Source organism: Cnephaeus nilssonii (genome assembly GCF_951640355.1).
Source record: "Cnephaeus nilssonii genome assembly, chromosome: 4".
NCBI lineage: Eukaryota > Metazoa > Chordata > Mammalia > Chiroptera > Vespertilionidae > Cnephaeus > Cnephaeus nilssonii.
Window position 1 is genome coordinate 46,215,640 of NC_137075.1, and position 22,828 is coordinate 46,238,467.

The 22,828-nt window shown below is 42.8% G+C and overlaps 1 protein-coding gene across 1 annotated transcript in view; it reads left to right on the forward strand.

Annotated features, from left to right (window-relative positions):
* The window catches only part of TUBGCP4 (tubulin gamma complex component 4), a 49,811-nt gene extending 27,003 nt beyond the window's left edge, over positions 1-22,808 (forward strand). Inside the window, exons 6-18 of the mRNA XM_079769316.1 lie at positions 37-116; positions 3,056-3,257; positions 6,222-6,387; positions 6,622-6,746; positions 11,891-11,941; positions 12,365-12,470; positions 14,152-14,259; positions 14,559-14,697; positions 16,763-16,940; positions 17,473-17,607; positions 19,522-19,638; positions 20,255-20,394; positions 21,238-22,808. Coding sequence (XP_079625442.1) covers positions 37-116; positions 3,056-3,257; positions 6,222-6,387; positions 6,622-6,746; positions 11,891-11,941; positions 12,365-12,470; positions 14,152-14,259; positions 14,559-14,697; positions 16,763-16,940; positions 17,473-17,607; positions 19,522-19,638; positions 20,255-20,394; positions 21,238-21,250 — 1,560 coding nt within the window. The 3' untranslated portion in view covers positions 21,251-22,808. The remainder of the gene's footprint in view (positions 1-36; positions 117-3,055; positions 3,258-6,221; positions 6,388-6,621; positions 6,747-11,890; positions 11,942-12,364; positions 12,471-14,151; positions 14,260-14,558; positions 14,698-16,762; positions 16,941-17,472; positions 17,608-19,521; positions 19,639-20,254; positions 20,395-21,237) is intronic.
* Positions 22,809-22,828: the final 20 nt, after the last annotated feature.

A 22,828-nucleotide genomic window follows, 5' to 3' on the forward strand; every position in this document is an offset into this window, starting at 1 on the left:
ATGGAATCCAGATTGAAAAGGCTGTGTTTTCCACAGATTCATGGTTGTCAGATCCTGGAAACAGTATACAAACACAGCTGTGGAGGTTTGCCTCCTGTTCGAAGTGCACTAGAAAAGTAAGTCATGGTTCAGTTGGGGATTGGGGGCAGGGGTGGGTGGTCAAGTGACTTGACCGCATGGGTTTTATTTTCAGGTCTTCTCAGGTTTCCCTCTGCAGAAAGGTATGACCAGGATAGAAAAGACCCATGAGCAGGGGAGCCCATGTAATCCTTTTGATGGCTCAGAAATTGCAAAAAGATGGTTATAAAGTGTTGAGTATCAAAACTAGATGTCCTTGAGGCAACCCTTTTAATTTTTGGACCTCATCATCCTGGGAGAATTTCCATTACATGTGCTGGATGATGCCTAGCTATGTCTAAATGTGTGTATTTTGAGTAGCTGGTATTTTTCACATCGAGGTCCTTAAAAATGTTTATACTTTGTAATCCAATAATATCACTTTTAGGAATTTTATTCTAAGAAATGTATTCAAAAGAAAATAACCATATGCACAAACATTATTCATTGCAATGTTGTGTACCATATCAAGAAATTAGAAAATTACCACCAGCAGAGGAAAGCTAAAGATATATTCTCTTGATAGACTATAATGCCATCAACACTATACATACTATAAAAACACATAAAAATATTTTTTATAACACTAATTGAAAAAAAGGATGCAAAAGTATGTCTTATGATTACAACTATATTAAATGTATATGGAGTTTCAAGAAAGACTGCTCATTTGACTCATATCCTATTCCCCTCTTCTTCCTCATTTCTTAAAAAGAGGGTATGGAAAAAAAGAGGGTGTGGCATTGATCGAAAAATTGGAAATCAATGATCTCTGAGGTGCCTCCCAATTCTTAATATCCACTTTAACCACTACACAAGTAAGTCCTCAGAAGAGCAGGAAAATTTCCAGAATATGTTTTAGGGACTTAATTCTCTATTACTGTGCCTTTTTTCCCTAATAAAAGAAATAAATTTTGATTGTAGAAAATATAGACATGCAGAGAGAAGAAATAAAAGTCACCTGTTTTTGTAGTCCCTTGAGACACCCAATTCAACTTTTGGTGTATATCCTCTCTAGTTTATTTCTGTATAAACATACTGTATAGTTTTATGCATTGAATATAAAATCTTATGTAGATAACTAGAGGCCTGGTGCACAAAATTCATGCATGGGTAGGGTCCCTAGGCCTGGCTGGCGATTAGGGCCGACCAGCGGGGCGATCGGGGGCCCCTGCTGGCACCTACCTGGCGCCGCCCACTTGCCGGCCCTGCCCCCGCCCCCCACCGCCACTGCCAGTTGCCTCCCTCTGCCGGGCGACCGGCGGGGCAGTCAGGGGGGTCCCCACTGGCACCCACCTTGGCCAGCCTGGCGCTGCCTGCTCACAGGCCCCGGCTCGGGCTGGGGGAAGCTCCTGCGTTGAGTGTCTGCCCCCTGGTGGTCAGTGCGCGTCATAGCAACCGGTCATTCTGCCAGTCGTTCCGCCGGTCGGTCAATTTGCAAATTAGGCTCTTATATAGGATATGATGTATATATGTTATATATTTGCAGGGACCAAATTTTACAGACTACAGAGTGCAATGTGCAAAATTTAAATGCCTTTCCATTTAATTTTTTAAAGAGTTATTCCATTCAGTTCGCATACTACAAATAGCAGACTCAATCTCTTTTAGTTTCTTTTTCTTCCCAGGTTATTTTGAAAATTTTCAAATCTACAAAAATGTTGAAAGAACTGGACAATAAACACCAGTATACCCTTTAATTTCACTAGTTAACATTTTGCCACATTTGATTTATTTTTTTTTCTTTCTCTGTCTATATAAACTGTGAAATATATATGTAAATTTATATATTTATATATAAACACCCATATGCATACCATAATTTTTTGCTGAGTGATTTGAAAGTGGTCACAAATATAATAACAGTTAACCCCTTAATGTCAGCTTGTATCCTTTTAAAATAAGGGGGGGCGGTTTTCTTATATGACCTCAATACCATATTATACCCAAGAAAGGTAACATTAATTCAACAATATGCTATCCAAACTATATCTGAATTTCTTCAGTTGCCCTCCCATAATTCTTTATAGCTGTTCTTTTTTTGAATCCAGGATCCAACCAGTGTTCACATATTGCATTTGGTTGTCATGTCTTTTTAGTCTCCTTTGCTTTTTTGCTTTTGCTTTTTTTAAATCTTTGATGACTGGCATTTTAAGAGTTCTCACCAGTTGTCTTGAAGAATGTTCCACCGTCTGGATTTTTCTGATTATTTCTTCATGTTTCCATTTGGGTTAAAACAAATTTTTGCAAGAATACTACATGGGTCATATTATTTCCTGTTGCATCATATCAGAAGGCACAGAAAATAAGTTTGTCCCATTACTGGTGTTGTAAAGTTTGATCATTTGGTTTAAGTGTTTTCCACCAGATCTCTCCATTTCAGAGGGACATTTTCCCCTTTGTAATTAATATGTTATCTGGTGGTGATCCTTTGAGACCATGTAAATATCCCATTCTCCAACAACCTTTCTGCATTTTGTTGGATCATACTTGTTCAGGTATACCTGCCTGTTACATATTGAATCTACTCTCCCTATGTGATTCCAACAAAAATAAAACAAATTTAATACTATGTTAGCCAAAGAGAGACTCCCCTAAGTCCACTTAATTTTAACAGTAATATCAGTGTTAAAACTTAATTTACACAAAAGGAGAAAAGAAAATGTGTTTCTCCTAAAAGACTATCAGAGCAGTCACTGAACATTTCAGACTTCAGTAGGTAGGCCACAAGTTTGGAAATTTAATCAGTCCAGCCACAAACATTTAAATTAAAAATACCACAATTATTTTTAGCTTACTTTGTCATTTCCCTGTGACTCATCAACCTCTCAGGCCTCTGTTAATCCTGTAGCAATTTAAAGCAGACCCTCTGTGCCATTATGGGGCTTCGTGTTCTTTTAAGTAGACTTCTAAGGGTCTTGCTTTTCTCCCAACTCAGAATCCTGGCCGTGTGTCATGGGGTCATGTATAAGCAGCTCTCAGCCTGGATGCTACATGGACTACTCTTGGACCAGCATGAAGAGTTCTTTATCAAACAAGGTCCGTCTTCTGGTAATGTCACTGCCCAGCCAGAAGAGGATGAGGAGGATCTGGGTATTGGGGGACTGACAGGAAAACAACTGAGAGAACTCCAGGACTTGGTGAGAACATAGCAAGAAGCCCAGCATACTCTGCCAGGAATCAGAAAAGACTACAGCTAAATGTCCTTTTGGTGACCCTGCTCCAAGTTCATCATAGCCTGGGCACCTTCCATAAATTCTTTAGATATAAACACTTGTCTTTATCTTTTTTTTTTCATACTTAAATGTAATACCTAACTTAATGTGAGACTACAAGACAGGAAATATATTTGTGAGATTCTTTTTGTTTCCCCTTCTCCCAGTATATGCTTTTAAGAGATTAATAATAAGTCTTGTCTCCTAAAGTAGTTTTGTAGCTACCCTGTAGTATTTATATTTTTAAATATATTTTTATTGATTTCAGAGAGAGAGGGAGATAGAAACATCAATGATGAGAATCACTGATCAGCTGCCTCCTGCACACCCCCTTCTGGGGATTGAGCCCGCAACCTGGGCATGTGCCCTCACCAGGAATCAAACCATTATCCCCTGGTTCATAGGTCGACAACCACTGAGCAACACCGGCTGGGCTACCCTGCAGTATTTAAATGCAGTTTGGAGTTTTGATTAAACTCCCCAAAGTCCTCTCTTGTCCTTATTCATCCATCCATTCATTTATTCTGTTACAACATTTAATTAAATGAGTGTTGTGTGCCAGGCACTGTTCTAGGTGCCACAACTACATAGACAAATTATAAGTAGTAGTCCATGTCCTTAAAGAGCTTATAGTTTAGTGGAAGATATAAGTAAACAGTAACATTACAGTGTAGTAAGTATTATGGAAAGAGTAAGCACGGGTATCAGAACATGGTATTAGAGTAACTAGAGAAGTCTTTTCAGTGAAATATATGGGTAATTTGCAAAGAATTTGAGAGGAGAGGTCAAGAAACGCTCCAGGCATGTGAGTCAATATTCTAGGGAAGGATGTGTGTAAAATACAGAGCCCATGAAGGAAGTGGCTCATTTGGGGAGCCATTAGTAATTCGATTGAAATGGTCAAGTAAAGACTGAAGCATCTTGTAAGGACAGTGGAGGGGATGGGGGAAGTGGCAATCAGTGAAGCTGTTGAGTTAAGCAGAGGTAAGATCATGAAAGCCCTTGTAAACAGTGGGAAGGAATTTGAACTTGAACCTGAAAATAGCTGGGAGCCAGTGAAGAATTTTAGGCAAGATATTAGCACCATTGGACTTTATGATAGATCACTCTGGATATTGTATGGGGAATCTTTGTGTGTTTTTTTAGTCAAGATTCACTGTAGGTACATTAGAAGAATGTGGGGGACACTGAGGTGAAAATAATAATGGCCTAAACCAAGGGTATTAACAGTAAATATGGAGAGGAATAAAGAGGCTTGAGAGAGATTTAGGAAGTGGAATAAGTCAGCCTTAGTGATTAATTGGATATGCACCCAGAGGAAGAATCAAGGATGATTCAGCAGCTAGGCGAGCAGTGATGATAAGACATGTATATTGCTAGTATTGGAGGAAAGAATATGGATCTAATTTTGGACATGTTGAGTTTGAGGTACTTGTAGGAAATGTCCAGTGGGCTGAGGCTGGAGCTCATGAGAGCAATCTAGTTTAAAGGTGATGATTTAGGCATCATCAGCATTAGAAATATTTAATCTGGGGTCCACGTGGAACTTCAGGAGGTTCTGTGAAATGTATGTCTGTATATTTGTCTGGAAACTTTTATAATTGTAGAGAGTCCTGTGATGTAAAAAGACTTAAAATACCTGTTACGATGAAAAGTTCAGCCACAGAAGATGGGATTGTCGATGCAGAGGATGGAGAGTGAAAGGAAAAGGAATAGTGCCAGGAGGAACACCAGCACGAAGCCCAAAACACCGAGGGCAAATGGCAGAGATCAAAGTCAGGACAGTCGACAGGGGGAAGGTTAGGGAGAGGTGGGGGAGATAAGAGATCAACCGAAAGACTTGTATGCATGCATATAAGCATAACCAATGGACACAAAACTCTGGGGGGCGAGAGCATGTATGGGTGTGGGGTGTGGGGGACAATGGTAAGATATGTACACATATAATACCTAAATAAAAAAAAGTGGAAAAATAAATAAATTAAATAAAATAAAAAAGCAAAAAAAAAAAAAAAAAAGTCAGGACAGTCGAGTCCCTTGGAACTAGATAAGATCAGGGCCAAACCTAAAGCACGTCAGGAATGGGGGGTGGGTATCTGGGCCTTTCTGGGCTGTCAGTGGTTCTCAAGCTTCACTGTGCACCAGAATCACCTGGAGAGCTTGGTGAAACAGATCGCTGGGCCTTGTTGCCCAAGTTTCCTGTAGATCTGGGAAGGGGCTTGAAAATTTGCATTTCTAACAAGCTCCCGTGTGAAGCTGCTGCTGCTGGTCCAGGAGCCACACTTTGAGAACCACGTGGCTAAATGACTTGGGGCTGGAGTAAAGAGCTGGGCAGAGCAGACATGTACACAAGATAATAAACTCATAGACGTGTAGACTTGGGTAAAGATCACTTATTCCACGGCACAGGTAGAGAAACTGAATTCCAGATCTGCACAAGTAGTAAAGGCAGAGTGAGGACAAAAATCCTAATATTAAAAAAACACTGATCAGGCCAGTGTGGCTCAGTGGTTGAGTGTTGACCCCTGAACCAGGAGGTCACAGATCCCTGGTCAGGACACATGCCCGGGTTGTGGGCTAGATCCCAGTAGAGGGCGTGCAAGAGGCAGCCGGTCAATGATTCTCTCCCATCATTGATGTTTCTATTTCTCCCTCTCCCTTCCTCTCTCTGATATTAAAAAACATATTACAAAAACAACAACAAAACACTGTTATTTCTACCATCTCTTCTGCTGCCTGAAAATGGAATACATCTTTCTAACACTAGATGCAACTTCAGATTTAAAGTCCCTGCTCTATTTATAGAAAATGTATATCACGTGTTGGGATGTTTTCTTGTTTTCCCTTTCTTCATACATCATCTCTGATATGGATTACTTCCTTGACCAGCGCCTGATAGAGGAAGAGAACATGCTGGCACCATCTCTAAAGCAGTTTTCCCTGCGAGTGGAGATTCTGCCATCCTACATCCCAGTGAGGGTTGCTGAAAAAATCCTGTTTGTTGGAGAATCTGTCCAGATGTTTGAGAATCAAAATGTCAGCCTGACTAGAAAAGGTAAGAATATCCTTGCACAATGTACCCTATCCTCAAAGGCCCTTCTTGATATTGCGCGAACCCCAAGTTCCCCTGGTCATAGTGAGTGGTGAGTGATGTTTATGTACTGACATTTCAGCACAACCATAACGGCCCGCTCGCGAGCAGGTGAAGGAGCTGGGCCAGCAGGATGGGGGGTCCTTGCCGTCCTGGCGGTGCCCTGCCTTCCTGTGACGGTGCCTTCCCATTTTGCAGGATCCATTTTGAAAAACCAGGAGGACACTTTTGCTGCTGAGCTGCACCGCCTCAAGCAGCAGCCGCTCTTCAGCCTGGTGGACTTTGAGCAGGTGGTGGATCGTATTCGGAGCACTGTGGCTGAGGTTTGTTTTTCATCGTCTGTTTTCTTAGGAAGAAAGTGGATTAATTTCCCCAGGAATTGAAGACTTGACTTTTGCTTCTTCTTAATGTGGTGAGAACTTAGCTTGGAGGGAATTGTTTGACAGAGTTGAAGGGCAAGAAGTAGAAAATGAAAGGATTCTCTCTGTTCTTCATAGTGGAGGCGGAGCGGCCTTAGCCTTTCGCACCTGGCAGGAGTTTCCTAGTTAGTTAATTAGCTCGTTGAATAAAGGGAGGTCTTGGTTTCATTTCAGACAGTCAGCATTTTGAATCTGTCTGTATACGGTAGTTGGCAATAACTCCAAGGAATTGATGGATTCTGAGTAAATGTAGTGCCTTACTATGTTTTATAATGGCTTTATTGCTTATTCTGCCATTTGTGGATATGATACTCCTGAGAAAGACAGAACAGGTATAATTTTTCATTCCTGTGAATTAAAACAACACTCAGGAAGCTCACTTGCCTGGTGTTGCACAGTAAATAACAAAGGTGAGGTCAGACATAGGTCTTCTGACCCCTACCTAGGTCATTGTTCATATGTGAATCGTGCTTCATCCATGAACTTAAATTATGACCAATAATTTTTCAGATGGGCATATGTTCTGTCCTTATGATAAAATTTGGCTCACAGGTGTGTGATAATGTGAAATGAAATCTCCAGTTAGTCCACTGGGTTGATGACTGTGTTAGTGGTTTCCACCTCTAGCTGTGCATAGAATCCCTGTGGAGATGTTAAAGCTTACTTGCACCATGTCCTTTCCTCAGAGTTTCTGATTTGTAAGTCAGGAGGGCGTAGGTACTTGTATTTATACCAACCAACCAATAAACAACCCCCTGCGGGTTATTTTGAAGCAGAGCCAATGCACTAGGGTCAGTGTCCAGAACCTGAGGAAGCTTAGCATCAGGGCCCTCACATTGAAGCCCAGTAATCTGTCACAAACTGTCATCTTTTTTGGTCACTGCCTCAAAAATTCCTAGGGGAGGAGGAACCAAGATGGCGGCAAAGGTAAACAACTAAACTGCCGCCTCGCACAATAATTTCAAAACTACAATGAAAAGACAAAACGTCTACCACCCAGAACCACGGGAAAGCTGGCTGAGTGGAAGTTTTACAACTAAGAAGGAAAGAGAAAGGAGCACAAACGCTGAAAAGCTGAGGTACGGAGGCACGCGAATCGGGCTGGTGGCGGGCGACTGGGCGCGCAGCTTTTTTTCCACCCGAAGGGAGACAAGCTCCCGATCACTCTGAAATCCAGTATCTGGGGACACGTGGGGGACCCAGACACCTACAGGGAGAAGCTGGACTGTCGGCCATAGGGTCGGAAAGTGAGAGTGACTTTTTTGCAGAGGTGCGCCCAGCAATCAGTGTTTACTGCGCTGGAGCGCGGGACGCAGGGACTTGGAAACGCGGAAAGGCAGAGACAGCTGACGGCAGCCATCGCCGTTTGCCACCCTAGCCTAGTGACGCCCAGAGACCCCGCCCCGCCCTGAGACCCTGCCCCACCCATTCTACAAACCCGCCCAGGCTCCACACAGCAGCTTTTGCATATAAATGGCCTGTTCTGTGGAAGCTTAACCAAATAAACTGCAGCTCCAGTCAGACTGCTCCAAAACCGCCCAAGCAAAGAGGAGAAAACTGTAGTTCTTGCTGTAGCTCCTGCTGGGTCCTCAGACAGTAGCTGACCTGCACCCCATTGGAGATCCAGAAACTAGGGTATCTAGTGGTCGGTGTGAGACGACACCAGATTTCAACCACTCTCATAAGGGACACATTCAAGAGGCAGACTCAGTGAGCACCAAAGCCCTACTGGAACAAGTCCTGCCCCATAAACGTGTCTCCAGCACAGCAATTCTTCCATTACAGACACAGCGGATCCTCACAGCCAATTGGCCTGGAGGTCAATTCCTCCCAGTGACACCAACAACAATCAAGAATTAACTACAACAAAGCTGTACACACAGTCCTCAAAGGGGTGCACCAAGAGTGTCCACCTCAGGTAACTAGGAGGCTGACCCATTGAACCAATAGGACACCTAGTACACAACGCTACCCTACCAACTCAGGGAAGCAGCGAAAATGCGGAGACAAGGAAACAGATCACAAACGAAAGAAATGGAGGAGAACAAACGACTGGACATAGAGTTCAAAACCACGGTTATAAGGTTTTTCAAGAATTTCCTGGAAAAGGCCGATAAATTTAATGAGACCCTCGAGGATATGAAAAAGGACCAACTAGAAATTAAACATACACTGACTGAAATAAAAAATATTATACAGAGACCCAACAGCAGACTAGAGGAACGCAAGAATCAAGTCAAAGATTTGGAATACAAAGAGGCAAAGGACACTCCTCCAGAGAAGCAAGAAGAGAAGAGAATTCAGAAAGTTGAAGATAGTGTAAGAAGCCTCTGGGACAACTTCAAGCGTACCAACTTCAGAATTATGGGTGTGCCAGAAGAAGAGAGAGAGGAAGATACTGAAAACCTATTTGAAGAAATAATGACTGAAAACTTCCCCCACCTGGTGAAAGAAATAGACTTACAAGTCCAGGAAGCGCACAGAACCCCAAACAAAAGGAATCCAAAGAGGACCACACCAAGACACATCATAATTAAAATGCCAAGGGCAAAAAACAAAGAGAGAATCTTACAAGCAGCAAGAGAAAAACAGTTACCTACAATGGAGCACCCATACGATTATCAGATGATTTCTCAACAGAAACTATGCAGACCAGACGGGAGTGGCAAGAAATATTCAAAGTGATGAATAGCAAGAACCTACAACCAAGATTACTCTACCCAGCAAAGTTATCATTCAGAATTGAAGGACAGATAAAGAGCTTCAAAGATAAGAAAAAGCTAAAGGAGTTCATCACCACCAAACCAGTATTATATGAAATGCTGAAAGGTATTATTTAAAAGGAGAAAAAAGTAAAGATAAAAATTATGAACAACAAATACATATCTATCAACAAGTGAATCTAAAAGTCAAGTGAATTAAAAATCTGAGGAACAGAATAAACTGGTGAATATAACAGAATCAGGGGCATAGAATGGGAGTGGATTGATAATTATCAGGGGAAAGGGGTGTCTCTGTGTCGGGTACGGGAAGAGACTGGACAAAAAACATACACCTATGGATGAGGACAGCGGCGGGGAGGTAAGGGAAGAGGGTGGGGTTGGGAACCAGGTGGAGGGGAGATATGGGGGGAAAAAAGGAGAAACAATTGTAATAATCTGAACAATAAAGTTTTATTAAATTAAAAAAAAATCCTAGGGGTTGAAGACAGTTGTGTTATAAACATAGAATTTAGACATTAAAGTGGCCTTGAAGTATCACTTGATTTGATTCTTTATGGGCAAGTAAGTATCTGAATTATCTAGAATACACTTGCTGTCGCTTCCTGGCCTTTTGGCTGAGATCAAGTGTAGAGTACACTTTCCTGCCGTTTCCAACTCTCAAGACACTCCTCTGTCCATAGCCAAGACAGTGCTTGTCTAAGGGGCTGGTGTCTTCAGTTCCTTTCATCTGTTTTATTGAATCTATTTCTGTTCTTTTATCATTTTTGTGATAACTCTTTGGAAAATATAATTAATGAAGGAAAGTAAAATTTTCTTGAGTGAATAACATAAGGTTTCAATTTTTTTTCTGGTGAAATTTTGAAATGCACATATTGCTAGAAATAATATTTCCAGTTTGTAAAAATGATAGACAAAAAAAATTGAATCTCAAAACTCCTTGAAGTGTTTCAGAATTGTACCTAATTGACTTTTTTTGAAAGGTATTATTGTAATAACAACAGCTTATAGTAATGAAAAGAAATACAGTGTATCCAGAGGGAAAAGGGGGAGTGTCTTGCAAATACATATACTCATCCCTTCTTGGATCTTTTCTTATCTTTTTTCTTTTTTTTTTTGTTAATCCTCATCTGAGGATATTTTTTCCACTGATTTTTAGGGAGAGTGGAAGAGAGAGGGAAAGAGAGAAACATCGATGTGAGAGAAACACATCGGTTGGTTGCCTCCAATCAGGGCCAGGGTACGTGCCGTTTACCAGAATCGAACTCAGGGCCCTTTGGTCCACAGGCCGATGCTCTATCCACTGAGAAAACTGGCTAGGGCTCTTCTATTTTTTTTATTTCTTTTTTTTTTTTTAATATATTTTATTGATTTTTTACAGAGAGGAAGGGAGAGGGATAGAAAGCTAGAAACATCGATGAGAGAGAAACATCGATCAGCTGCCTCCTGCACACCCACTACTGGGGATGTGCCCGCAACCAAGGTACATGCCCTTGACCAGAATCGAACCGGGGACCTTTCAGTCCGCAGGCCGACACTCTATCCACTGAGCCAAACCAGTTTTGGCAAGGGCTCTTCTATTTTTAATATTTGTTTCCTAAGAAATATATATATATATATAAGTTAAATGTTACTTTGACTTTGTCCCACAAGTTTTTGGCCTATGTTGTATTTTCATTATCATTCTGAATAATTTTAAATTTTCTTTATGATTTTCTTTTTAACCCAAGGGATTTACTAAGTTTTATTTTTATTGCACTATAGTTGGAGAATATAGTCTGTATATTAGTCCTTTGGAATTTATTGAGGCTTCCTTATGGACTGTTAGCAGGTCTGTTTTGTGTTTTTAATTGCTCTTATCTGCCCAGAGAGTGTATATTCTGTGCTGAGTCTAGAACTCTATGCATGTCCTAATTCCTCATTTTCAGGTTAAATGTTAAGCATGCATGTATTTATAAGGAATATACATTTATTGTTTTTTGATATATAATGTCCTCTTTATCACAAACTTATATGTATATAGTATATTTTCACTTGAATTCTATTTTATTAGTTATTAAGATCACTATCCAGTTTTATTTCAAGTCATATTTATGCCTTCTTCCATCCTTTATTTTCAACCTTCCTGTGTGCTTTATCCCACCTTTCTTACCCTCCCTCTCCCAGGCAACCACTGATCTGTCACATAACCTAGCAGTCGCCAACCGGTGGTCCGCAGACCACTGGTGGTCCATGCGGTTCAAAAGGTTGGATTTGTACAAAACTGTGTTTTACATTAATTTTCATTGTAATGAAATTTTGTCCCTGTTTTGTTGGTTCTTTTCACAGCATCTCTGGAAGCTGATGGTAGAAGAGTCAGATTTACTGGGTCAGCTGAAGGTAATAGCTTAGCTGTCCTATTCACTCTTAAAATGATGCTGGTGGTCAGTGACTTCATTTCCTAGCCTCTGCTGAGAGTGCTGATTGCTTGTACCCAGATTTCTAGATGGCCTGACATGTCCTCGGCCAAGTGGGCCAACTCCATCTACTGCTACAAATGAACTACAGTACAAAACGTTAGGTGTTAAGTTTCTCCTGGCATAACATAACTGTGTTTTACTGAGTGATACCAAAGACACACCAGACATTCTGCCCTGAGGGATTGCCAAATATGCCCCTTTGAAATGCCAAAAGCCTATATCCTTTTGTACGTTAGCTCAAACTGATGAAATTTGGAAATTATCTGTGTAATTCCAGAATGACAGTGAGGAGCTCAGGGCCCTGCTGGATTACCAAATTATAAATTGAAATTCTTTTTTGCAGATCATTAAAGACTTTTACCTTCTTGGACGTGGAGAACTGTTTCAGGCCTTCATTGACACAGCTCAACACATGTTAAAAACACCACCCACTGCAGTCACGGAACATGGTAATTGCCCTGGGGGCCTGAGAATGACCAGCTGACTGAAATTGTAGGGTGTTTTATGGCTGCTGTCGAACCGTTTTGGCTGCTCCACGTAAGAGCAGACTGGCGAGTTACAAAGATGCAAGGCCTTTCAGGTAGGCTTCCCACCCAGGTCACTGGGAGCAGCCTCTTGTCTTGTGACCATTTCTGGAAGAGTTGGTTCAGGCCTTCAAACCAGGTATTTTATCTCATTAGATTATAGCCATATATTCCTATGGGACATAGGGACATATTGGAACTTATTGCCACTTACTGTATTAGAATTCTTTAGGTTGTAATGATGGAAACCTAACCTGAACTAACTTAGGTAGAAAGGGAGAATACATTTGCTATTATATCTGTAACTCCAGGGAGGTAAGGAGGTAGGGTATAGCTGGGCCTCAGAACAACTGATGTTAGCGGCTTGAATTCTGCTAAGATTCTCTCTGTCTTACCATGTCTTCTCTGTGCCCCTTGATGGCCTTACATTTCCATCTGGAAACATGGCCATTAGCAGATCCTAGGAACATGCCTCGCAATGTCTACTGGAGGAGCCAAATCTGATCTCTTTGGTAGCAAAATAAAAAGTCCCGAGGAATACTTACCTGGCAGGGGAGATACCATGATCACGAAGGTGGTTTTCCCAGGGCGAGGCTTATCCATTGCACTCCGGATGTGCTGACCCCTGCGATTTCCCCAAATGTGGGAAACTCGACTGCATACTTTGTGGTAGTGGGGGACTGCGTTCTCGCTCTCCCCTGTTAAAAAAAGAAGAAAAAAAAAATCCCGAGGAAATTTTTGATGAGCCCAGCCCAGATCATATACCTATCCCTGGAACAGAGAGGTCAGACATCAAGATGTGCCTTCCTCAGTAAAGTGTTTATCTTTGACCAAGGGGGATGATCACTATTCCCATTCAGATTACATGAGGGAAGTTAGGTGAGGATCAGAGTAAAAAAGAAACTGGGGCGGACAGAGTTACTATTTTTTTCTAGCTCTATAAAACAATAGATGTCCACTACACTTACATAGGACTTTTTTGGTTGCAAATATCAGAAAACCCAATTCAAACTCACTTAAACAAAGGACGGGGGGAATAATTTATTGATTCCTATGACTGAAAAGGTCAGAAGTATGAGGGCTTTAGGCAGAGTTTGAGCCAATGGCTCATATGACACTATCAGGACTTAGTATCGTCCCATCTTTACCTCTGCCTTTCTTCTCAGACAGGCCTGTTCCAAGTGGTGGCAGGATGGCCTCCAACAAACACACACACACACACACACACACAGCTGTACTCAGTCAGCATCTGAAGCCTCTTAATCGGCCTGGCTTGGGTCACGTTCAGACCCCTAAACAAAATAGTGTATCAAGGTAGAGTATCATATTCCATTTGATCATGCCGGAGTCACCTGCCGACCCTAGGATCAGGTATTGTCAACCCCACTGGAACTACATGGATTACACTGGGCAGGGTGATTCTCCACGGAAAATCAGAATGCTGTTACCAGCAAGAGGAGGAGGAACGCATGCTCGTCAGGCAAAAGCAACCGGCGTCTATTGCGTCCTACTGTTGGTTTTCGGCAGGCTGGGGAGAGGTGGAAGGCAGGAGTCTGGGTTTGTCATGTAGCCAAGCACTCGTGTCAGCCCGTGTTCTTTCTTGCAGATGTGAACGTGGCCTTCCAGCAGTCAGCACACAAGGTGTTGCTGGACGATGACAACCTTCTCCCTCTGCTGCACTTGACGATTGAGTACCATGGGAAGGAGCACAAAGGTTTGCCATTCTTTCTTACATCTTTCTGTTCCTGCTGTTCATCATCTGTTCTGCTGTCTCTGCTTCCATCTCCCTCCCCAGAAGCCATAGCATTTTGGGCCTTAGAACCAGCTAGTTCACGTTTTATAAAGACCTCCTAAGAGAACTTCCCACACACAGTTCCTGCCTCTGCAAGTCCCCTTGGTGTTTCTGACACTGCGGGCTGAGGGAGCACGCATTTCCTGATGCTGCTCACGTTGATGCTCTGGTTCTAGATGAGCAGAGTCTAACCTCGACATCCTTCCTCCTCTCCTTGACAGACGCTGCTCAGGCCAGGGAAGGGCCTCCCCGGGAGACCTCTCCTCGGGAAGCCCCTGCATCGGGCTGGGCCGCCCTAGGTCTTTCCTACAAAGTGCAGTGGCCACTGCACATTCTCTTCACACCTGCTGTCCTGGAAAAGTAAGTATTTCCAGGTTTCTCGCAGGTAATGAAGACCCACCTTACTTCCAAGGGAAGAAAGCAGGAACAGAATTGGTGGGAGAACAGTAGCTACCCTGTAAACCAGAGGTTTCAAACTCGGATGCCTTGAGGGGCTGCACAGAAAACAATCAGTGAAGCCACTGACCTGAGACAGTGGGGAGTGGTGGGGACTGGAATGAACAAGAGGGTCAAACCCTTAAAACTGAAAGGTTCACGTGTGTTTTTGATGCCAAAACAAGCAGTTTGACCCCTGGGACACGCAGTCCCTGCCCCACATGAGCCTGGCCCTGGGTAATCCCTGAGGCTGACCCAGTTCCTCCCTGACTTCTCTGAACCTGCGGGAGGCTAGAGCTCTAGAGAAAGCAGGCGGGAGAAGCATACTTGACTGGGGTGGCCTCTGAAATCATCCTCCAGCCATTTCAGGAACGTCCCAAATCCTGTGGCAGGTGCTGCCCCTGGCCCCTGGCCCGGCTGGAGGATGGACGTGGTCATGTCAGGCTGGGGGAATGGAGACGGGAAACAAATGAACAACGGGGCCTCTCTTATTCCTCCCTCTTCCTGTTCACAACCCCTTTACTTTTGGGTAGAGAAGCTTAGAGTGAGAGATTAGGCATAAACTGGAAAGGATAAGGCTTGTTCGGGGGCGGGGGGGGCATTCTGTGGCAGGTTCAGAGCCCACAGCCCCACAGTCCGCTCACCTCCTCACTTGATATGCCCTTAAAGAAATCAAACTCAGAGGTATTTTTAAACATTTTATTATGAAAATTTCCTGTGGACTATAGTGAACTCCCATGTATGCATATCCAGCTTCAGTAACTATCAACATTATGGGACTTATTTTGTTTTTTGTTTTTTTGCTGGAGCCTGTAAAGCAATCCCAGACATGTCATTCACTGTCATTATGCAATTTAAAAGACATGTTTGTAAGCACAACCACAATGCCATTATCATGCCCAATAAAATACTTTATTGTCTGATATCCAGTCCACATTGAAATTCCCCCAATTATCTAAAAAATGTTTTCTATGGTTGGGTTTACTCAAATCAGAATCCAAACAAGGTGAACTATTTTTAATATGTTGTTCCACAAGAAATAGTTTTTTAAAAAACCAAATGTAATTGGATTGTCTTCCGCATGCCCACCTAGAATAGGTAAATACACGCAGTTCCACCAGGAGTCAGCTGCTCATCCCATGTGTCTTCTCCATACAGGGTTCAGCATTAGGCAGCTAGCCCCTGAGCTTGCTGCAGGGGGTCTCAGTGAGGGGAGCCCTCGACTTTATCTTCTCTTTGGGCTTTAGGGACAGAGAATCATATTAACCAAAATCCTTGGTTCCTAACATATTCTTATGGGTTCTTGACAGACCCTCTTTTCTTCCTTCTTACACACACTCTGACACACACACTCACACACGCTCACACACACTCATACACACACGCTCACACACACTCTCACACACTCACACATACACACACACGCTCACACACACACATTCGTGCACATCATAAAACCACTTCCCAGCACAAAAACTAGAACACTGACAGTAATTTCCATCTACCTATGTGGTCCTTCCCAGTCCTGCCCTCTTGCCTCCCACATCCCAAAGCGACCACTATCCTAAATTCCATGTTTACTACCATATATATATGTTTAGTTTTATAACATATATATATATATATATATATATATATATATATATATATGATAGATATATATATAATCCCCCAAAGTATATACTTTTTTCTATGTAGTTGTTTTAAACACTATAAGAAAGGGTATAAGACTATATATAATCTTTTGAGATTTGCCTTTTTATTCAAAATGATATTACTGGGAGTCGTTTTGTTGTGTTGTACAGATGAGATTCACTTCATGGCTATGTTACAGTCCAAATAAATCATTTTATTTGTCCCCATCTCTAGCCATTCTTACTTCCTTCTTGTCTTTTTGGGGAGGGGCGGGTGGCACAAAGTGCTGGGGCCTATTGTGGATGGGGTGGGGGGTGAAGTTTTGATCCTGCATAGCCTGATGTTCCTGCCCCAGGTACAACGTGGTTTTCAAGTACTTACTGAGTGTGCGCCGGGTGCAAGCGGAACTGCAGCACTGCTGGGCCCTGCAGATGCAGCGCAAGCACCTCAAATCCAACCAGACCGACGCGGTCAAGTGGCGCCTGAGAAATCACATGGCATTCCTGGTGGATAATCTTCAGTATTACCTCCAGGTCTGTGCTGACGGGGGAGTAGAAGGAAGGGGTACAAAGAGAAGTCCAGGATGTTGGCAGGAGTTTTGTGAAACACTGGGGTTTGAGAAAATTCACGATTTTATCAATAGGCATGTTTCTTGGGGGCGTTTTTGAGGAAAGTGAAAATAAATGAAGGGAAAAGAGGGGTTAGGGTCCTTATCAACAGTGCAGTATTTATTGTTGACCTGGCCCTTATTTTTAGTTTGCTGTGACTTCTGGAATCCTGTAGGACATAACCAAGTCAGTCAGTGGAGGGGATGTGGCATGAGGGGATTGGGCTGGGGCAGGCGGTCGGGTGGGGAATCTGCCAAGACTGGAGGCTGAAGAATTAGGCAAATAACTTTCGACAAGGCTAGGTCTCTAAGGGTGTCTTTGGTCAGCCTTAAAGTGGCTTAGATGGAAAACGATGAGTGGGGCAAAGAACTTCTGTGTCTTCCTGTCAGGCATCTTAATGTCCTTGAGTGCGCAGAATATGCAAGCTGCTATAATTATTTGTGTAACTGTCTACCAGGTAGATGTGCTGGAGTCTCAGTTCTCACAGCTGCTTCATCAAATCAATTCTACCCGAGACTTTGAAAGCATCCGATTGGCTCACGACCACTTCCTGAGCAATTTGCTGGCTCAGTCCTTTATCTTGTTGAAACCTGTAAGTAGGACTGATTAGTTTTCTCAGACTGCTTCTAGCTTGACTGTTTCCTTAGCCACTTTGAGTTGCCAGGATATGAAACTATCAATAAGTAATTGTTTACCCTCCATTTTTGAACATTTTTAACAACTTATAAAGCAAAACGAAAGGGAATGTTAAAAGGGAACTTAAATGTCTTTGCATCTCTGAAATATATCATAGGATGTGGTGAGCAGCTATATACAGATGACAAAATATGGGTTTAACCCTCAGAAGGAAGAATTTCAAGAAATGTAAAAAACTTTTCTGACACCACAGAAAGACCAACAAAAAGCACATAGAATTTACTTTTCTAGTATTGACTTTTTAGAGAGAGGGGAGAAGGAGAGAGAGAGGTGAACACTGATTTGTTGTTCCACTTATTTATGCATTCACTGGCTGATTCTTGTATGTGCCTTGACCAGGGCTTGAACCTGCAACCTTGGTATGTCAGGACGATGCTCTAACCAACTGAGCCACTGGGCCAAGGCTAGAAATCTTTTGGAGAAGGATCAGTGTTTGAAAGTTGTTTTCACAGTCAACTGGAGTAGTGAGTGTCTCCCTCTCCATGTATGTGTGTGTATGTATGTACATACACATATGTATGTATGTATGTCTCCTTCAGGGAAGTTATTCTCAACTTTGGATCCACATGGGAATCATCTGGGAGCTTGAAAAAATGAGGGCCCAGAGCACTTAAATTAGAGTCCCTGGAGTGGGACCCAGGTACCAGTATTTATTTTTAAAATACATTTTTCTTGATTTCAGAGAGGAAGGGAGAGAGAGAGAGAGAAACATCAATGATGAGAATCATTGATGGGCTGCTTCCTGCACGCCCCTCTCCCCCCCACTCTCCCCCAAAGACTGAGTCCACAACCAGGGCATGTGCCCTGACTGGGAATCAAAGTGTGATCTCCTGGTTCATAGGTCGATGCTCAACCACTGAGCCACGCCGGACAGGCAGTACAAATATTTTTTTAAAGCTCACAAGCTGATTCTAATTCCAGGATAAGAAAAAAAAAAAAAAAAAGATTGAAATGACCCTTTGTAGGTTATCCTGTAAGGTCACCCTTTATCTCTGACGTGAGCTAAGTGTCACTCCCGCTGAGCCACAGCACAAGCACTGCACATTCTTCTGGTTTGGGGCTTGCTTTTGCGCACTAAGGGAGAGCGAGGCATATAAATACCACTCCAAAGGGTTCTGTGAATGGAAAGCCACCAAGAGCCACTGTGACAGGAATACTGTCTTTGTATGGCATGAGTGCATCCTCGGGGAAAAGCAGAATCTCAGAGCAGGTAGTCATCACTAAATATTTATTGAGTGCTTACTGTATGCAAGGCACTGGGGATACAGAGGTATAAGTCATGGCTCTGCCCTTAAGGAGCTCACAATCTAGTTGGAGAAACAGGACACACACACAGAGCAGTAACAACAGGTGGGCTGAACAAACACGAACTGAACAGTACAGATAAGATAGAGGAGAGAACTGGGGGTCACTAAAGGCTCCCGTGGGAAGGAAGCGCTGCACTGAGGGGCCTGGTATTAGGAGTGTCGCAGCACAGGGAGCAACACTGAAAGCACAGCTCCAGGCAGGAGCGCGCAGCGGTCCGTGAAGTGCCGGTGGGTTTAGCCGGCTAGTTTAACCGGCTAGCGGGAGGTTTAACCGGCTAGCGGGAGGCTTTGTGCAGGGCGACTAAGAGGACAAGAGCGTCTCTGCCAGGAAGGGGTTTGTTTTACACGTGTTGCGTTTGGAGGAGTTGGCAGGACTTGCAAACGACATTCTCACTCCTAAGGTCAGATATGGGAGCATGAGAATAAGTTAGTTCTTAGATTTTCCAAGATTTTTAATGTCACAGATCTCCTTCTTCCTAATGCCAACCTTGTTTCCTGTGTAGGTGTTTCACTGCCTGAATGAAATTCTAGATCTCTGCCACAGCTTCTGCTCGCTGGTCAGTCAGAACCTGGGCCCACTGGACGAACGTGGGGCCGCCCAGCTACGCATCCTGGTGAAGGTGAGTGGCCTGGCCAGTGGAAGTGGGCAGCCCCGTCCAAAGGATGGAGATGGCTTTGCCAATGGGGAACCATGTCTTTCCCTCCGAGGCAATAAAGCATTTCCCCATACACACACAGAAATAAACAACAAGATACAAATATACAAATTTAAAGCGTTACTGGTGGATTTTGAAGCAGATAATTTTGTGCTGCCTCAGCATTCAAAAACAGTTCAGCCCTGGAGAGTGTATTCAGTCCACCAATATGCATCGGCTTTGCTCTCACTCTCCTAGCCAGGCTCCTTACTTCCTAAACTGACCCTCTATCTCACTGAGATTATACTCATCTCCCGTAACAAAAACGCACAGGCTCTCCCCAGCCCGGGACACGACACAACATGTGAAGCTGGCTACTCAATTCCCACTGAGAATGAGAGGACTTCCACAGGAAGTCCTGCGTTCTGTGGACTCAGTACTAAGAAGTCATTTCAGGAGCTAAGAGAGGGGGGGGTGTGGGAAGGCCAGGTGGTGCTGGAGAATTCTGAGCAAGGCTTTTTCCAAGGAACAGCCCGTCCCCTCTCCACATGGACAGGTGGTGAGTCCAGAGGAATGGCAACCTGAGTCCTTCTCTCTGCAGGGCTTTAGCCGCCAGTCTTCACTCCTATTCAAGATTCTCTCCAGTGTCCGTAACCATCAGATCAACTCGGATTTGGCTCAACTACTGTTACGACTAGATTATAACAAATATTACACCCAGGCTGGTGGAACTCTGGGCAGGTAGGAACAACCCCTGGGGAACTCAGTGGACTATGTATGTGGCTTTTATAAAACAAGTTGTAGAATTCCAAAGCTGGAAGCAGGCTTTAGCCATTACCTAACCTGGGATAGGGACGTCTGGCCCGTGGGCCGTATAAGGCCCACACGGTCATTGGGTCTGGCCCTACCAAGGCATTAGAGGTGAGATAAATGTTTGGCCAAATATAGCAGGCTAATTTTTAAGCTGATAATTTTGTATGGCTTGCAAATAATACAAATATCCAAATGGCCCTTGGCAGAAAAAAGGCTCCCCACCCCTGATTCTAATCCATATATCTTCATTTTATAAACAAGGAAACTAAGGCTCAGAGAGATAGAGGGCTGTGTCTGATCATCTTTAATAATTTTATTGGGTATTTCCCAGTGAAAGCCATCATCATAGTAAATGACTACACTCCTAGGCTGAGATGGTTTTAAGTTCTTGGCTAGGTTGTGTATCGCCAGGCTGGGAAGCAGCATGGGTTCAGTTCCCAGTTCTGACATTAACTAGCTGTGCAGCTTCCATGTCTGCAAGCAGAGAATTGCCTTGTTAACTCTAAACTTCTTCAATCTCATACTGAGATGCAGTGGTTGTTGGCCTCACTCAGGTCTGTCCCATTTTAAAAAGCACTTTATTCTCCTTTCTCTGAAATGTCAAACATATTTTCCTAAGCAATTTTAGCAGGAGTCAGAGAAACTTTGAGTTTTAAGATGACATTATCTAGATCACAAGTTGCCCTGATTCATATTTCTGTGAAGAAAATCTTAGCAAAGCATGTTTGATGAGGTGTTTTTATTTGTTTGTTTTTTCTCCTTTTTTTCTAGTTTCGGGATGTAACATTTCTAGTTCACAAACTAAAATAACAAATCTATCCCCATTGCGTTCCGCCTTTAACAGAAGACTCAAAACCAATATCCCATTCTCTAGCCACTCGCCAAGTATCTGCAAACTACTGAGATGGCTCTACCTTTCGCCCTAGAAGCGATTACTGAACATTCATGAGTACAGATCCTTCCCTTGTTCCCATGTGGAAGGGTCTGCCCTTGCCCACAAAGGAGGACATGTGGCATCAACTCTCTGCTGACCATGCAAGATCCATTCCATTGAGGACATTTGTCAGATAAGTTCATTTACTGAGCACCTACTATGTGCCTAGGTACTGTTCAAGCTGCAAGAAATACAAGCAGTAAGTAATCACAGATGAGAAAGTGAAATATTTTGTGGCCAGTGTGAAAAAGAAATTATATTTATAAATAGGTCAACTGCTGGATGTTACCACTGAGCAAGGAAGGCACCAGGTAAGCTAGGCTTCCCCTCCCCCACAGATCCTTTTTCCTCCTTCAGAAATTGATATTGAGAATGTTCCATCCTTAAGGATTTTCAATACTGTGAATCTCAAGAATTTTACCAATAACTTCCAATTATTTCATACTGGTAAAAGGACAAATCTAGCTATTGACAATGTATTTAAAGTATTGTTTAACAAAGAAAAAGTTCCTTTAAAAAAAATGAGGTCAAATGGTTAGATTTCACATACTGAAAATTAGAATTATCCCATTTTAGGAGCCCAACCATCACTGGTAATCACTAATATTTATATCAGTGTGAATGAAAATAAATATTCATCTAATAATTTCCTTTAAACCAAAAAAGAATGCAGTATTCTGGCTTCAGTTTGTAGCCACTCAGTGTGGTCCTCATATCTTCATCTACCACAAACTCTACCACCCTTATTCCCTGCAGTTATCGGCTAAAGATGGCCTCTTCCACTGCTGCCCCTGGAGCAGGGGCTAGCCAACATCGCCTGCGCCTGTTTTTATAAATAAAGCTTTATTGTTACACAGCCACTCTTCATTCATTTACCCATCGTCTGTGGTTGCTTTCATGCCATCATGGCAAAGGTGAGTAGCTGTGAAACACAAAATGGCCCACAAAACCTAAAATGTTTACTATTTGGCAGAAAAAATATTTTTGACCCATTTTACAGATCAAAGATATCAACAGGGATGATGCTACAGGCAGGGAAGGAACAACTTCCAGCATCTGAGACGATAGTAATGAAATTTAGTGCCTGTGACTAGTACCGGTAGTGTTTCCAGGTGCCATCACTGTTTCTCGTGTTTATCCCTGTAGAAAGTCACTGCTCATTCACAGCAACGGGTCCTTTTGCCTTTTAGCTCTGAGAACACAGTACCCACAAGTCAGTTTAGTGATTTCAACTCTATGAAAACAGGTTTTTTTTTTAATTGCCAGGAAACTCAGACTATGCTGAATTTCACTCAACTTTTGGCACAGCTATTAACCTGGGCCTACTGTAAAATTTATTTTTTTAGATATATTGAATTTTAGACATCCCAGGATTACCTTTTGACAGTGAGGCCACAGAAAACTTTAAAAGTCACTCCTTGTTATTCT